Source organism: Hypanus sabinus, chromosome 5 (genome assembly GCF_030144855.1).
Source record: "Hypanus sabinus isolate sHypSab1 chromosome 5, sHypSab1.hap1, whole genome shotgun sequence".
NCBI lineage: Eukaryota > Metazoa > Chordata > Chondrichthyes > Myliobatiformes > Dasyatidae > Hypanus > Hypanus sabinus.
In genome coordinates, this window is record NC_082710.1 from 145,166,629 (window position 1) to 145,185,458 (window position 18,830).

General features: G+C 42.2%; 1 protein-coding gene across 7 annotated transcripts in view; it reads right to left on the reverse strand.

Moving 5' to 3' along the window:
• Positions 1-18,830, reverse strand: part of nalcn (sodium leak channel, non-selective) — a 181,785-nt gene that overhangs the window by 146,302 nt on the left and 16,653 nt on the right. For all 7 annotated transcript variants that reach the window (XR_009512315.1, XR_009512316.1, XR_009512317.1 and 4 more), the window contains exons 7-9: positions 15,342-15,493; positions 2,594-2,736; positions 1,679-1,783 (exon numbers count right to left, since the gene is read on the reverse strand). Coding sequence is in view for 4 of the 7 variants with exons in the window: in XM_059970506.1 (XP_059826489.1) it covers positions 1,679-1,783; positions 2,594-2,736; positions 15,342-15,493 (400 nt within the window). In the remaining 3 variants the exon portion in view is untranslated. The remainder of the gene's footprint in view (positions 1-1,678; positions 1,784-2,593; positions 2,737-15,341; positions 15,494-18,830) is intronic.

Below are 18,830 nucleotides of genomic sequence, written 5' to 3' on the forward strand. Positions count from 1 at the left end.
TGCCACTCCAGTCTGTCCTCATAACCGAAATGCTCCATGCCAGCAAGATCTTGGTAAATCTCCTCTGCATCCTCTCCACAGATGTCACATCCTTCCTGTAGTGTGGTGTCAGAACTGCACACAATTCTCCAGTCAAGGTTTGAGCAAGCTTTTATAAATTATAAAAAGAGCATAACCTCTTGGCTCTTGTATTCACTGCCCCAACTGATGAAGTCCAGTATTCCAAATGCCTACCAATCTACATTATCTACCTGGGATGCCACCTTCAAGGATCTTTGGTCTCTGTTCCTAAATACTGTGTCCTTACCACTCACAGTGTATATCCTAGCCTCATTTGAAATTCTAAAATACATCCGCACAAAAATATCAGAATTATCTCTGCCGATTTCACCAACACAGTTATCACCAGTTCCCTCCAGACTGGTAATGGAGACTTCTCTAACTTCCATTAATGCCCCCCCTCCCCTTCTTACCCCATCCCTGATATATTTAGTTTTTTCTCCCCCTCCCCTTTTTTCCTCTGTCCGCCTGTTCTCTCTCTGGTGCTCCCCTCTCCCTTTCTTTCTCCCAAAGCCTCCCCTCCCATGATTCTTTCCCTTCTCCAGCTCTGTATCCCTTTTGCCAATCACCTTTCCAGCTCTTAGCTTCATCCCACCCTCTGGTCTTCTATCATTTCACATTTCAACCTCCTCCTCCTACTTTCAAATCTATCTTTCCTTTCAGTTAGTCCTGACGAAGAGTCTCAGCCCAAAACGTCAACAGTGCTTCTTCCTATAGATGCTGCCTGGCCTGCTGCGTTCCACCAGCATTTTGTGTGTTGCTTGAATTTCCAGCATCTGCAGATTTCCTCATGTTGACATCAACTCACGAGTTTATTGGCCATTCTAGTCAACGGCTCCCACCCCTTGATAACATCTCCTGAAATCACCGTTGGTTTCCACATACACAGTGATGACACCCAACTCAGTTCCCAAAAGCTCTCCCCTCTCTCCACATTTATACTGCAGTCTCTGCCAAAACCATTACATCTCCTCAGCAAAAAAACACTATTGCAGGATCTCAGCGGGCTACACAGCATCTGTATATGGAAATGCCTAACATTTTGGGTCAAACGCCTATCAGAAACATTCCAACATCTGCACAGCACCTCTTTTTGGGGCTCCCTGTCAATTTCTGGCAACACAGGAGACTGCAGATGTTGGAATCCAACCAAAAAAAAAACACAAACTGCTGGAGGGACTTCACTGGGTCAACCAGTATTTGTGGAGGGAAATGGACAGTCAGGTTTTAGGTTGGGTCCAGGTGAAAGTTCTCAACCAAAACATCTACTGTTTATTTCCTTCCACAGATGCTGCCTGACCCACTGAGTTCCTCTAGCATCTTGTGTTGTTCCTCGTCTATTTTTAATTGGCAAGTACAACATGGGCGTAGAAGTTGGCCCTCAGCCCCCATATTCAGCAAGAACGCAGCTCATGTTATACTTGGTAACCTTTCGCTGATAAAACTTCTGTCACTGCACCTGTGGGCAGTTTACCCTAAGAACTATGCACTTCATTACGATGTAGGATACTCAGCCCATCTAGTCTATGCCAGCTCACAGATCAATCCCATTTCCTACAGATTTTCCCTTTAACCTGTTAAAGACCAGACATCTTTGATTAAGCATGGATTTCTTTACCTGTGTGGTGGTGGTGGAGGTTGTGCTGCTTCGCGGGCCCCACATCTGCTGAAACTGGACTCTTATCTCCGCAAAAGTCTCAATAATAACAGCAATGAACACATTCTGAAAACAAAAGTAAACCTGTGAACAGCCTCATCATACACAGTGGAGCAATGAACGTTATAGGAATGATGTTACCAAATGGAAAGCATAGAAAAGATTTACCATGATGTTGTCAGGAATCGAGTGAAGTAGTTATAGGAGAAGCTGGACAGGCTAGGATTTCTCTCCTTGCTGTATAGGACATTATCTTGGTATATAAAGATCATGAGGGGCATAGATAGGGTGAATGCACTCAGATTTTTTTTAAATCCCCGGTGTTGGGGAAATCAAGAGATAGAGGACAGTTTTAAGATGACAGGGAAGATATAATAGGAACTTGAGGGGAAGCCTTTTTTGTGTACATAGAAGGTGGTATGCACATGAAATGAACTGCCAGAGGAAGTGACAGAGGCAAGTACAACAACTTTTTATAAGACAGCCCTGCTATCCACCCTGCTACTCATGGACTGTTTGCCCCAAATCCCATCAGGGACAAGCCTACAAGGCATCTATGCCAGGACCACCATACTCAAAAACAGTTACTTCCCACTGCCAGTGGTGGATAAGTGCCCCAGACATAGTGCTGCCCAGAGAGCAGGCAGGGAGTTATTCAAACCAGACCCAGCATCCACCCATAGGAGCCAAGTTGCAATCTGAGGGAGCTTCCCTTCTCACTCTACTCTTCACTCTGACTGCAAGGACTTGACAGAATTCCAGTGCAGATCCTCCCTGTCAGGCTGCAGTGGGCACGATATTATACACTGACCTCGAACACATCCTCTTCCTCAGAGCAGTGTTCCCCCTCCCTTATGAGCACTGAATGGTAAGCACCTTAACCAGCCAGGCAAGGAAGAAGATCAAGGTGATGAAGTAGAAGTACGACCTCCAGCGAGGGAAGCTGTCGATGGCCCGGTACATGAAGAAAACCCAGCCCTCCTGCGAAGCAGCCTCGTAAACCGTGAATATGCTGGTGCCTAGAGATGGAGACAGAACAGCCACTGTCAGACTTTAAAGGGTCACAGATTTTTGTGGAACAGGTTCAAACATTTGCCACCAATCCAGCCCCCCTTCCCCAACTCCCCAAACGCAAGGATCACAGACCTCCAATCACTGATAAACTGATAGTTTGAACGACTGGGAAAATTTACTGGAAGTTTTAATGAAGTTGTACTTTGGGTGTGGATGCAGGTGGCATGATTAGTGAGCTTGCAGATTGGTTTTGGTTTATTATTGTCATATGCACCAAGATACAGTGAAAAGCTGGTTTTAAACATCATTTATACAGATTAAATCATTTCACAATATATTGAGCTAGAATAAGGTTAAACCATAAATATGTAGAATAAAATATAAAAGCTACCGAAGACAGTGCAGGTAGATGATAAAAAACAAGGTCATAATGTGGTAGAGTGAGGCCAAGAGTCCATTCGATCATTCAAGAGGTCCATTCAACAGCCCGATAATAGTGGGACAGAAGCTGAGCCTGGTGGAATGCGCTTTCAGGCTTTTGTACCTTCTCCTGACGGGAGGGAAAAAAGATAGAATGCTGGTGGTGGGTGGGATCCTTTACCGAGGCAGTGAGAGGTACAGACAGGGTCCATAGACAGAAGGCTGGTTTCTATGATGTGCTAAGCTACGTCCACACTCTCAGTTTCTTGCAGACACACACAGTTGTCATACTGAGCTGTTATGCATCCGTTCAGAATGTTATGGTGCATTAATAAATATAACAAATTTCTTTAGCCTCCTGAGGAAATAGGTATTGGTACAACATGGTTGTACCGAGATGTCACAAAAATTGATGGTATAGTGGACAACGAAGAATTTCTAGTGACACCATAATATGTAGATTAACTTGGGAAAGTGAGCCAAGGAATGGCAGTGGGAACTTAACAGATAAGCAAGAAGTCATGCATTTTAGGAAGTCAGACCAGATCAGAACTTACAAAAGTGAACACACACTGGGGTACAGGCACATAGGTGCCCGAAAATTGCAACAATGGTAAACAGGGTGAAGGTGATGTACGGTATACTTGCCTTCATCAGTCAAGACACTATGTACAGAAGTTTGGAAGTTATTAAAGGTGTATAAAATGTTAATTGGGCTGCACTTGAAGCATAGCATGTAATTACATAATTCTGGTGGCACACTATAGCAGGAACGTGATTAAGCTAGAGAGGGTGCAGAATTGACTTGATATAAAGAATACAGATTCCAGACCTTTAGCTGCCACCCCCTTTACCTCCTGACTCAGACTGACCATTTTGGTCTCCTCCATTGGGGCCAAACACGTCTTCACCATGTTTTTTTAAATTAACTTAACACTGAATAGATTTTCAGATAGTAGCTTCACTTCTTCCCCCCAGATCTCTGCCTGTGTCATCCTCTGCTTGTCCCACCACCAAACTTTTGTCACTTAACCTTTTTTGATACCCATGCTAACAAAGATCTTCCCTTTCGCAAACTTTTAAGATAGGTACACAGAACTTAGAAAAATAGAGGGCTATGTGGTAGGGAAATTCTAGGTAGTTTCTAGAGGTCACATGATCGGCGCAACATTGTGGGGCGAAGGGCCTGTAATGTGTTGTAGATTGCTATGTTCATTCTCTCCTCCCTTTTAGGGGCTTTATACAATATCACCAATCTAAAATATTAATGCTTTTCTCTGCACTTACACTGCCTGACCACCCAGGGCTTTGTTTCAAAACTGAAAACTTTACCCTCTTTAACATAAGAAACTGGAGCAGGAGTAGACCATCTTGTCCGTCGAGCCTGCTCTGCCATTCAGTAAGATCATGGCTGATCTGGCCATGAACTCATCTCCACCTACCTGCCTTTTCCCAATAACTCTCAGTACCCCTACTATGCAAAAATCTATCCAACCTTGTCTTAAATATATTTACTGAGGGAGCCTCCACTGCTTCATTGGGCAGAGAATTCCACAGATTCACCTCTCTCTGGGAAAAGCAGTTCATTCTCATCTATATCTACTCCCCCCAATCTTGAGGCTATGTTCCCTAGTTCTAGTCTCACCTACCAGTGGAAACAACTTTCCTGCCTCTATCTTATCTATCCCTTTCATAATCTTATGTTACTAAAGGTCTTCTCTCATCCTTCTGAATTCCAGTGAGCACAGTCCCTGGCGACTCAATCTCTCGTCAGTCTAACCCTGTCATCTCCTGAATCAACCTGGTGAACCTCCTCTGCACAGCCTCACCAGTACTCTACAGAGTTGCAGCATAACCTCCCTGCTCTTAAGTTCAATCCCTCTAGCAATGAAGGCCGACGTCCAATTCGCCTTCTTGATTGCCTGGTGCACCTGCAAACCAACATTTTGTGATTCATGCACAAACACTCCCAAGTCCCTCTACACAGCAGCATGCTGCAATTTTTTTTTACCATTGAAATAATAAACTGCTCTTCCATTTTTCCTTCCAAAATGAATGACCTCACATTTACCAACATTGTATTCGATATGCCAGACCCCTGCCCACTCACTTAACCAATCTATATCTCTCTGTATCTTCTGCACAATCTGCTTTTCCACTCAATTTAGTGTCATCAGCAAACTTAGATACACTACACTCGGTCCCCTCTTCCAGATTGTTAACGTATATCGTGAACAGTTGCAGGCCCAGCACCAACCTGTGATATACTGCTCACCACTGATTGACAACCAGAGTAACACCTATGTATCCCAACTCTCTGCTTTCTATTAGTTACCCAATCCTCTATCCATGCTAATACATCACCCCCAACTCTATGCATCATTATTTTATGGCCAAGTCTTTTATGTGGCACCTTATCGAACACCTTTTGAAAATTTATCTGTTTCTCTCTATCCACTGCACTTGTTATATCATTAAAAAACTCCAGTAAGTTTGTCAAACAGGACTCACCTTTGCTGAATTCATGCTGTGTCTGCCTGATGGATCCATTTATTTATAGATACCTCGCTACTTCTTCTTTAAATGATAGCTTCAAGCATTTTCCCAACTACAGATGTTAAACTAACTGGTCTATAGTTACCTGCATTTTGCCTACATCATTTTTGAACAGTGGCGTGACATTTGCCATCTTCTAATCTGCCACGACCTGCCCAGAGTCCAGAAAATTTTGGTAAATTATCACCAAAGCCTCTACTATAACTTCTGCCATTTCTTTTGGTACCCTGGGATGCATTCCATCAGGGTTAGAGGACTTATCTATCTTCAAGCCCACGTTTGTTCAGCACTGCCTCCTTTGTATCAAGGTCCTCACCTCCCATTGCATCCATAGCATCTCTTTGGCGTGTTAGATGTGTCCTCCACTGTGAAGACCAACACAAATAGTCATTCAAAGCATCTGCCATTTCCTCATTACCCAATATCAATTCCACTGTTTCGTCCTCCAAGACCTATGTACACTTTTTTGCTTTATATGATTATAAAAACTTTTACTGTCTGTTTTTATATTTTGTGCCAGTTTATTTTCATCATCTATCTTCCCTTTCTTTAATGATTCTTTGTTCTTTGTTGCTTTTTAAAGTTTTTCCAATCTTCCAGTTTCTCACTACTCTTGACAACTTAGTACGCACAAGCTTTTAGCTTGATGCCTTCTTTTATTTCCTTAATTACCCAAGGCTGGCTCTCCCCACACTTACTGTCCTTGCTTTTAACTGGAATACACTTTGAGCACTGTGAAAAATATCTTTGAAAGTCTTCCACTGTTCCTCAACCATCCCACCATATAGCCTGTGTTCCCAGTCTATTCTAGCCAAATACCTCTTTATCCTATTGTAGTCTTCATTGTTTAGGCATAATACAATGGTTTTCGATCAAACCATTGCACCCTCTATTGGTATGAGAAGCTCAGTCATACTGTGATCTCTCTTTCCAAGAGGATCTCTAACTACAAGATCACTAATTTTACCTGTCTCATTGCACAGAACCAGATCCAAGATAGCACATTCCCTTGTAGGTTCAGTAACATGTTGTTCAAGAAAGCCATCATGGATGCATTTTATTAAATCCTCCTCAAGACTACTTCAACCAACTAGATTTACCCAGTTAAAGTCCCCCACAATAACTGCTGTTCCATTCCTACATGCCTCAGATTTTTCTTTGATCATTGCTTGTGCCTCTGTAATGCTAATATTTGGTGGCCAATAGACAGCTCCCACCAGTGATTTTTTCCCTTTACTATTCCTAATCTCTACCCAGATGGACCCAACATTCTGCTCCTTAGACCTTACATCATCTCTCACTATCACTATCTCACTATCTCATCCTTAATTAAGAGCACTACCCCACCTCCTTTACCTTTGTACCTATCCTTCCATATTACCTGACATTCTTGTATATTTAATTCTCAATCCTCTCCACTCTGCGACCATGTTTCTGTAAAGGCCACCAAATTGTAGCCCTTTGTACTGATTTGTGCCACAAGTTCACTGACTATGATCACTTTTTTTGTTTTTGTTGTGCTTTATTTCTTGTAAAAGATATATATTTTTGTGTATATGTTGTTAGCGCCCATGCTGCTGCTGCAATGGGTTTTTCATTGCACCTGTGCATGCATGGAGTTGTGCATATGACAAGTCTATATATGTACTCGATTTGTGACTTTTTAAAAAATAATTCAGCTTCCTTCTTTCACAGCAAACAGACTGACAAGTGGGTGACTAATGTGTATTCTCAGAAAAGAGCATCTGTAATAATTTCTGTGAATTGCTGTACATCATTAACTACCTATGCCATCACCAAGTAACAGATAGCTGTCGCAATACTATATGCTGGAGGATCTCAACAGTTCAGGCAGCATCTACAGAGAGAAATGGACGGTCAATGTTTCAGGCCAAGACTCATCATCAGGACCAAAAAAATGGAGAGGCAGTAGCCAGTATACAAAGTTGGAAGCAAGGGGTTAAACAGGTGAATGGGGTGACGGAGGGGGTAGAATGGGAATGACATTAGAAGCCTTTGTATACAGACAATACAATGCAAATGAAGGATCTTGACTCTCCTCAGATACTGCCTGACCTGCTGAGTTCCTCCAGCACTTGGAGTCAACAGACAGTTGTGCTTCAATGAACAACTTATAAGGTTTTGTTTGTTTAGTGTAAATATAGTCAAGGAGCCATTGAGGTACAGCACAGGAATTTTTCAATGCACTGAATCCACACTGACTATTAACCACTCATTTACACCAATCTTATTTTTAAAAAAAATTATTTTCCAACTCTTCCCTGCCCCTCCTCCAGATTCTACCATGCCCCTAAATGCTGGGGACAGTTTACAGAAACCAATCAGCGCAATACCTTTGTGATGAGAGAGAAAACCAGAGCATTGTGCAGTCGCAGGGAGAACATGCAAACCCCACACAGACAGCAGAGGTCAGGATAGAACCAAGGACTGCACAGCCCAATTAAAGAAAGGCTTTTATAAAGAAAACAAATGCATTCCACAGGACTTTTCAGTGTAACACAAATCACTTTACATCCATTTAAAGGCAGCTGTTGAATTATAATAGAGTGAAAGAGGACATTGGGTTATTAATTTGTGCACAGCAAACTCCCACAAAGTACAATCTGTTGTTTTAAAGACGCTCATCAAGGGTTAAGTGGTGATCTAGTACTGCTGGAGTTTGAAGACCCACACTCAACATTTTAGGAACTGCTTCGTCCCCTCAGCCATCAGATTTTTGAACAGTTTGAGAACACTACCTCGCTATTTTGCTCTTTTTTACTCAATTTATTTAATATATTTTTACTGTAATAAAGAACATAAGAAATAGGAGCAGGAGTAGGCCATCTGGCAATTTGAGTCTGCTCCGTCATTCATTAAGATCATGGCTGATCTGACCAAGGACTCATCTCCACCTACCTGCCTTTTCCCCATAACCCTTAATAACCCTACAATGCAAAAATCTATCCAACCTTGTCTTAAATCTATTTGCTGAGGTAACCTCCACTGCATCTTTGGGCAGAGAATTTCACAGATTCATCAGTTGAGGCAGTTTTGCCTCATCTCCATCCTAAATTTACTCCCCCCAATCTTGAGGCTATGTCCCAATTTAATTTATGGTTAAAATGTATGTATTGCTCTGTAATGTCACTGCAAAAACAACAAATTTTACAACATATGTCAATGGTAATAAACCTGATTCTGCTCAAACACAGGAGCATTTTACATGGGACAGGGCTTTGAGTTAAGCATGCCCAAGAGAATTTGCACTTCCAACAGTACAGCACTCCCTCAGCACTGTCATAACAACTGTAACACAAAGCAGGAGAGAGAAAAATCAAAAGAAAAAGCATTGCCAAATGGCTTTGTGAACCCTCTATTCTAATCAAGAAAGAGGCATCTGCCCGATCTCTGGCTTTGCCAACCTTCAAGTTATTTTGAGCAGCACGGTAAACTTTCAACATGTACACTGCCCATAAAATATTCATCATTCCCTAGACAAGGAGCACATTCCCGAAATAAATGATAAAATACGGCACTGTTGAGGTGAAGGAGTGCAAAACAATCAAAGATCTGACTTGTAGACAGGGTTGACCAGATGTGTTCTGAAATAAGCCTCCAGTGGAATCCTCCTGGGGAATTAAGGTTGAGTATTGTTAACTAATCAAAGACACCCGCTTTGGTGACCAGCAGAACAAGGGATGAGCAGCTGTACAAGAAACTAGATTTTCACTCAAATGCCTGGCAGTGAGCAACAGGCTGGAGCTAAAGTCTAGACTGAAGGTTCTGCAATGTTAGTTTAACCAGGATCCAGCATTAAATGATGTACTTCACAGCTCCTTGCTTTCTTAATGCCAAACAAAATAGTAACAGAGTAACCATGGCAACCCTGCTTTGTAATGCACTCTTTCAAAGGCAGGGGTTTTGCCATCATGAGGCACATATAGGGCCTAGTCTCAGCTGTACAGACTCATGACCATTTAAAGAATCCAAATAGCTTTGGAATCAGATTATCACTAACGTATAATGTGAAAGCAGTGCAGTGCAAACACAAAAATCCATAAATTACAAAAATAGTGCAAAAGACAAAACAAGGTAGTGCTCACGGATTGTTCAGAAATTTAATAGCAGTGGGCAAGAAGCTGTTCCTGAATTTTTGAGTGTAGTTCTTCAGACTCCTATACCTGTTCCCTTGATGGTAGTAATGATAAAGAGGGTAACGTCTCAGATGTTGAGGATCCTTAGTGATGGATGCTGCTTTCTTACGTCACCAGTCCTTGAAGATATCATCAATCATCTGCGTATTCCTCTCAAATAAGACAGCACTTGGCCTAATGACTCCTCCATGACTCATGAATCTCCGGAGAACAATGTCTGTAACTGTAAACCACTGGAGACTAGATAGGAACAGAGGGATCACTGGTTTCTTGCAAGCTGGGGTGGGGGGGGGGGGGTCTGCCATCATATGGTCTGTAGCAACTGAACACCTTATAATTGAATGCTGGCCACATAACCTGTACAGGGAGTTCACTGTTGTTCATCATTGCTGTCTACAACCCTTACCACCTCCCCCACCCACACGAAACAAAACAAGTTTCTGGACAGTCTTTTCAAAATTGCAGGAGATTTCAATTATGTTAACTTGCAGGACATTTTCCGCAAATTCCACCAAAACCAGGCTACTAGGAGGAACAAACAGGCTGGATTACATTTATATAAACAGACATTGTACTTACAAGTCACCCTATGCCCTTATCTTGGCCTCTTGGACCACACCTCCATAATGTTAATCCCAACATACTGACTGCTGAAAATGGAGAAACTAGTCAAAAGGTCCAACACTGTAAAGCCTGACAAAGCAATCTTTATGCTTCAAGACTGTTTTGAATGGACTAACTGGCAGATGTTCGATGAGGTCGCAACAAATAGAGAAGACACAGGTCAAGGAATATGCCTCCCAATGTCACCGGCTACATCCGCAAGTGTGTAGACTATATTGGTACCAGAAGAACAGTCATCTCACGCCCAAACCAGAAACCCTGACTGAACTCAGAGGTGTGCTCCCTCCGAAAGCAAGGAATCAAGACTTCAATTCAGTGCTTTGGCAATGAGTAAAAGGCTGGAGACGAAGTCTAGACTGAAGGTTTTGCAATTTTAGTTTAACCATGATCGAGCGTTTCTCACAGCAGCTAGGAGAAACTTCATCTCAGACATCAAGAGGGAAAAGACCACCTCCACAAAAATTCCAGGAACACCTGTCCAAAAAAAAAAATCCTTAGAATATGCAGCAAGGCATCAAGGGCATTACTATGCAAGGAAACAGTACTGACTGTACCAGTGACGCCTCCCTCCATGACACTCTAAACAACTTTTATACACATTTCGAAGCATGCAACAGAACACCACCAATCCCAATTCCAGGTGAGTAGCCACTATATTTAACACCAGCAGACGTGAGAAGGACTTTGCAGAAGGTCAACCCCCATAAGGTACACGACCAGAAAATATCCCAGGTTAAGTACTCAAGAGTGTTCATGCCAGCTCACTGACATCTTCACAGACACCTTCAACACTTCACTCACCCAGGCTGCTGTCCCCATATCCTTCAAGTTAGCCATTATCATCCCTCTACCAAAGCACTCTACACCTTTAGAACATAACCACTGCCCAGTGGCATTGATACCAATCACAAAGTGCTTTGAACAGCTGGTAATGGCACATACCAAAAACTCAATTCCTACCACATTGGACATTCACTCTGACAGATACATCTGTCACGCACCTGGCCCTGACACACCTAGAAAACAAGAAAATGTTGGAATGTTGGATTGCAGTTTGACATCCAGTGCTATTCTCCCACAGACCCTGATGAGTAAACTCCTATTCCCCAGTCTAAATACACCACTGTGCAACTGGATGCCGGACTTCCTGACCAACAAACCTCAGATAGTCAGGATACACATCTGCTTCTCCCCATCATCCTCAACTCAGGTGCCCCCAGGGCTGTGTGCTGAGCCCATTGCTGTACACTCTGCTACATGCAACTGCATAGCCAAACAACAGAGTAATCACATTGTCAAGTTCACCAATGACACGACAGTGGTGGGGCTCACCGATGAGATGGTCTACAGAGCAGATATGGAAGAACTCCAGGCCTGGTGCGAAGCTAATAACCTCTTCCTTAACGTCAACAAGACAAAAGAGATGGTTACCAACTTCAGGAGAACTCACAACACTCTAGCCCTCTTTACATTAGTGGCAAAGTAGTGCAAACTGCAAACAGTTTCGAACTGCTGGTAGTGCACTCCTTTCACAACCTTTCTTGGTCCCAGATCACATGCTACACAATCAAAAAAGCTCACCAACACCTCTACTTTCTGAGGAGGCTAAAGAGAGCTGGACTTGGCACATCCACACTCACGTTATTCTACAGTTGCACAGAGAGCATCCTATCACACTACATCACTGAATGGTATGGAAACCGCATTATGGTGCGCAGGAAGACTCTACAACAAGTAGTCAAAACTGCCCAACACATCACTGGCTTCAGCCAACTTGCCATCAGAAATACCAGAGAAAGCTCAGTAACATCATGAAGGATTCCATCCACCCTTCTCATAGATTGTTTGCCCCACTCCATTCAGGGAGGAGGCTACGTTGCATCTGCACCAGGAATGCCACACACAAAAACATTTATTTTCCCCAAGCAGCAAGGCTGATCAACACCTCTACCTATTAACCTACTCCATCACACCACCCTCCACCACCATTACTTTATCATTTGTCAGTCATGTATAGATATTTCTATATCTAGTGTCACTTTATGTGTATACAATGTATACATGTTATCTTATGCACTTACATTTATTGTGTATTTTATTATGTTCTTTTTTTTGTGCTGCATCCGATTCGGAGTGACAATTATTGTTCTCCATTACACTTGTGTACTGGAAATAACAATAAACAATATTGAATCTCGAATCTCAACCGGTCATTGGTTCAAGTGCTACTTTGGAACCTCAAGCTGCTTTGTACCATGGAGGAACTGGTACGAATTATACACACTTTGCATTTCTAGCTGCTTTTTACAAGTTTTAAGTGCTCCACAGCCAAAGTAGACAATATCCGTGACCTCACATTTTGTGCACACAAAGTTCCTGTTAATTGGTAATGACCCAGTAATTCAGGACACTGGAGGATCACTATTGGGGACAGTAGTGGAGCAATTTCTCTGACTCTCCTTCAGAACAATACCTTTCACACAACCCAAGACAGTGTACAGTGCCAGTCAGAACAGAGACCACAGTCTGGGTTGCAAGACTGAAGAAAAAAAAAATCAATGAATAGGACTTTTGCACCAAAGTTTCAAACCAACACAATAAATATCACAGGGTCCATGGTATTCTAAGCAATTCTATCCAGGTCAAGAGCTGTGAGTGAAATTTAGAGCAGAATGTGTTTTGGAGAATTCCCTGCCTTTGAGAAAATCTTCAAACCATGTCAAACAAAATTAATCTACGATTCAAGCAACAGGAAAAGTTTACTGCAGTATCATTATGTACCAAATGGAAACACACTGTGTAATTCAACGTCTGATTTGCAACAACTTGGCATAAATACAGAAGGAAAAGTTGGAACAAGGAAATTTTCCAAATGAATGGAGAGTTCAGATGAATTACATTTGAATATTGAATGAAATGGAAAACTCAGCTGCAGAAATGTTGAACTTTACAATTCATCGAATACCTGCAGGTCAATCTATGAAGTGGTGAGATGCAGCCCAAGTTTGAGCTTCCAAAGCAAAGCTGCCTGGAAACAAAGTTGGGAGGGGGGGGGGTGGGAAATTAAAAACTGCAGACACTGGAATCTGAAATAAAAACAAATGCTGAGTTTATTCTTCAGGTCGTCACGCCTTTCCTGGGTTTTCTGTTTTGATTGGAAGGTGAGCAAAGGCTGATCATCCAATGAGCAGATACACCAGTACAACAGCTTCTCAATGTAACATGACAAATGTGGTTGATACTTAACCACAGCAGCTGCTGAGACCATTCTCCTAAGGATACTTTAAACACATTACTAGAAGAAACTCAGTCTGTCAAAATCAACCCACAACACTGGAGAAAATCAGAGACAGTCTTCTATTTCTACAACACCTTCCACAAGCTCCACTGCAAGTATCGAGAGGTAGAACATAGAACTGTTCAGCACAGGAACAGGCCCTGTGGCCCACAATGTTGTGTCAAAAATATTAAATTACTGTAACACTTACCCAATAGGCTGGTATATGTCTAGGGGAAAAGGAGATCCAGCCACACACCAATCCCACCTCCCGTACACGCAGGTGCTGTGAGAATCGAGTTTGTACCTCGCGCCCGCCCACAGTATCAAACCCACAACAAATACCGTTATGAAATACACTTTAAAGAGTTTACTAAAATTAAAAGAGTATTAGGCAATACAATATATATGCAAGGGAAAAAAAACAAAAAGGCGCCAACTTATCAAAGTTCAGTCAGTTTAGTGCACATCGTTGGAGCTCAAACATCAAACCATTCGACCCCTCGTCGCTTGCCTCCGACCTCCACGTCTTCGCACCTAGGACCGCGCCCGGTGGTCTTCCGAGCAGTGCAGCGCACGTCCACCTTCCTCGACGTCTTCCTCCCAGCTCTCTCCCCAAAAGCCCGCGAAAAACCCCTCCCCCAAGTTCCCAGCCTCACAAGACAAAATAACATTCCCCATTGGTTAACAAATGAATACAATTACCATATCAACAAGTATAAAGCAAAACAACTGCGAGAGAAACACTTATTAGACAAAGAAGCATTCCTACTCTTAACAAACCAAAAAACCCATTTTGAGTAACATACACAGGACATTGTACATTACTAATCAAAATTAAATTTGCAATCATAAAGTAAGCACTTGCTGTTGTAATGTAGAGATTTCTGTAGCTAATTTACCGCAAATACTCTTCACAAACAGCAGAGTAAAGTGACTGGAGTTACCACTTGAGTGAGGCTATTGCAGTACATGACTTTATATTTAAATTTTTTTTTAAACTTTCTGACATTCTTCACTTCTGAGAGGTGATCATCCTGTGTGATTGGAATTTGTTTATTATCACATGTACAGTAAAAAGCTCATTCAGATCAATTCATTAAATAGGGCACTAAGGCAGTACAAGATAAATCAATAACAAATGCAGAATAAAGTGCACCAGCGACAAGTGCAGTGCAGGTAGACAATAATATGCAAAATCATAATGAGGTAGAATGTGAGGCCAAGATTTCATATCGTACTAAGAAACCATTCAATAGATTTGTTTCCTTTATCTTCATTACAGTTCAATGACTTGGCCCTGAAGATAAGCTGCTGTGACTTGCATATTGGGAAGGCAAGATCACTGAGCACTTCTGATCAGGATTTAATTTCAAGGAACTGCCCCATGTAAAGGATTGCCCCTGTAGGGTTACGACACATTCCCCTCATTGAATAAAGTTACACACTTTAAAAAAAATTTACCAACTATTTCACAGGAATAAATGCAATCTGTTCCGAGGGATAATAGCCCCAGACTAGTGAAGCCCAACCTTGTTAGGTACCAGTGAACAAGATGATAAAATTTAGGACTGACCAAGTTCATTGAATCCACTGTAGCCTAGCTCCTGTCTGGTCAGGCCGAGTTCTTCCAGGTCCATACATTTAAAGCCCAGTGGACACTGGTACCCCTCTCCATCTGGTGAGCAGTGGGTGTCTGGGATGGCCAAGTTATTCCAGGTAACGTTCCTGCAAATTCAGACCAAAGTGATTTCACATTGAGGACAAAAATCAATTTAACGAGGAGGTTTATAACTGAAGAATATAGACCACCAACCTTGATTAGGGAACAGCAAAAGTACACATGGTCCTGTCCCTCACTAGCATTTACCTTTAACCCTCTCCATCCTCCACCATCACTACCTCACTCCACTCGTCTCCCTCAAACTTTTACTCAGCTTCCCCATAAACCCACTCTGCCCTTCATTTTAACACCTCCCTGTGAAGGCAAATTCCACATTCTCCTCAGTCTCTCAAACACTTAGAAGTTTCATGCTGGATTTATTCAGAATCTGGGGACAAACAGCAGATTGGGTTGTGAGCTGGCTTACAGGACAGAGGAAGAACAAAGAGCTCAGTGGCAGTCAGCTGGCTGAGATGTGTTTATGCTTCCTCCCACAACCTCCATCTTCTCAGTGTTATCCAGCCACCACCTCAGCTCTTCATCGCGGAAGCAAGTTCCACATCTCCCCTGCCCCTGCTCTCCTAAATTTCTGACTAGATTTATTAAATGCATCACCAGTACCAACCTACCCACCATCAAGGACATATAGTCGGTCCTCCTTATCTGCAAGGGATTGGTTCCGGGACCTCTTGCGGATACCAAAATTCGCGGATACCCAAGTCCCTTATTCAACCTGTCTTAATCTGGTGGATCTTGGGACCCAGCGGAACACCAGACCTTATTTAACCTGTCTCAGTGCAGTGGACATTAGGACTCGGTGGCAGAACTCTGAATCCGTAGTGTTTCTGTTCATGAAAACAATCATGATCATGATTGAAAATAAAGTGGAAATAATAAAGCGATCGGAAGGAGGTGAAACACCATTGGTCATTGGAAAAGCGTAGGCTATGTCAGTTAACGATCGGAACAATTTTACAGGATAAAGTGAGAAAGGCTCTGCCCTGATGAAAGCTACAATTATTACTACGCAACGCAGTGGTTTAATTATTGGGTTTTGGATCCTCTATATCAACCCGGCACGGTGGAGAGCGAGCTCAGAAGCGGTCTGTCACTGGATCGAGCTTGGGAACTTCCCGAGCCCGGCGCTGAAACATATGTTCTTAAGAGTTTTATATGCATAGAAAGATAAAATATATACTATATACTAAGGCAAATGTTTGACTAACTGATGCTAAATAATACCGGATGTACCTGTTTGGACTTACTTAGTAAGAGAACTTCTGATTTTTTTCGATTCCGATGCACGATAACCCATGCACATCTTCCCTTTAAATCATGTCTAGATTACTTATAATACCTAATGCAATGCAAATGCTATGTAAAATGGTTGTTATACTGTATTGTTTAGGGAATAATGACATGAAAAAAAGTCTGTATGCTCGAACAGTAAGTGCTGGAAGAGCACTTCCGGGTTTTCGCGATTCGCAGTTGGTTGAATTCGCGATGTGGAATCTGTGGATAAGGAGGGCCAATTGTACATAAAGATCATGGGAAAAGGCCAGCAATAGCATGAAGGATCCCAGACACCCTGCCTATGCATTGTTTGTCCAACTCCCATCAGGGACAGGGGTATGCAACACCACCAGGACCACTGGACTCAAAGATAATTATCTCCCCTAAGCCAGCAGGCTAATCAACATATCTTCACCCACACTTTCATCACAACATACACATCACATAGTGTTACATACAATCAAGTCTGTGTATACACCCCAATATTGTGTTTTATAGAATTGCTTTTATATTTATATTTATTGTGTTTTTATTGTATTCTTTAGGCTTATTTCTTTTGAATGCTGCATCAGATCCGGACTACTAACCATTTTGTTCTTTTGCACTCATGTACTGAAGAATAACAATAAACAATTGAAGATTTTGAGCTGAGAGTTTAATGGTGGAAAGTGTGACCACCTTCAAGTTCCTGAGTGTCAATGTCTCATAGGATCAATCCTAAACCTATTGATGAATTCACAAAGAAGGCATGCCAGTGTTTCCACTTCATTAGGATTTAAGGAGTTTTGGTATGTTACCAAAGATTTTTGAAAACCTACAGTGCTTATAAAAAGTATTCACCCCACCTTGTAAGTTTTCATGTTTTCTTGTTTTACAACATTGAATCATAGTGGATTTAGTTTGGCTTTTTTGACACTAAGCAACAGGAAAATACTCTTTCATGTCAAAGTGAAACCAGATTTCAAAGTGATTTAAATTAATTACAAATATAAAACACAAAATAATTGATTGCATAAGTATTCACCCCCTTCAAGTCAGTATTTAGCAGATGCACCTTTGGCAGCAATTACAGCCTTGAGTCTCTGTGGATAGGTCTCCAACAGCTTTGCACATCTGGATACTGCAATTTTTCACCATTCTTCTTTACAAAATTGCTCAAGCTCTGTCAGATTGCATGGGGATTGTGACTGAACAGCCCCTTTCAAGTCCAGCCACAAATTCTCAATTGGATTAATGTCTTACTTGGCCACTCCAGGACTTTAACTTTCTGGCTTTTAAGCCATTCCTCTGTAGCTCTGACTTTATGCTTGGGGTCATCGTCTTGCTGGAGAACTAACTTCTCAATCGCAGCTGTCTTACAGACTGCATCAGGTTCCCTTCCAGGATTTCCTTGTATTTTGCTGCATTCATTTTACTCTCTACCTTCACAAGTCTTCCAGGGCCAACTGCAGTGAAGCATCCCCACAGCATGATGCAGCCACCATCATCCTTCATGGTAGGGATGGTGTGTTTTTGATGATGTGTGGTGCTTGGCTTATGACTAACATAGCATTTAGCCTGATGGCCAAAAAGCTCAATTTTGGTTTTATCAGACCATCAAACCTTCCAGCTGACTTCAGTCTCCCACATGCCTTCTGGCAAACTCTAGCTGAGATTTCACGTGAGGCTTTTTACTTCCAACAGCGGTTTTCTCTTTGTCACTCTCCCATAAAGCTGCAGCTAGTGAAGCACCCGGGCAACAGTTGTTGTATGTGCAGTCTCTCCCATCTCAGATACTGAAGCTTGTAACTCCTCTAGAGTTGTCATAGGTCTCTTGGTGGCCTCCCTCACTAGTCTATGGCACACCCTTCTTGCACAGTCACTCAGATTTTGAGGACAGCCTGCTCAAGGCAGATTTACAGCTGTGCCATATTCTTTCCACTTCTTGATGATTGTCTTAACTGTACTCCAAGGGATATTCAGTGACTTGGAAATTTTCTTGGATCCATTTTCTGACTTGTGTTTTTCTTTTCAGAGTTGCTTGGAATGTTCTTTTGTCTTCATGGTGTAGTTTTTTTGCCTGGATACTGACTCACCAGCAGTTGGACCTTCCCGATACAGGTGTATTTT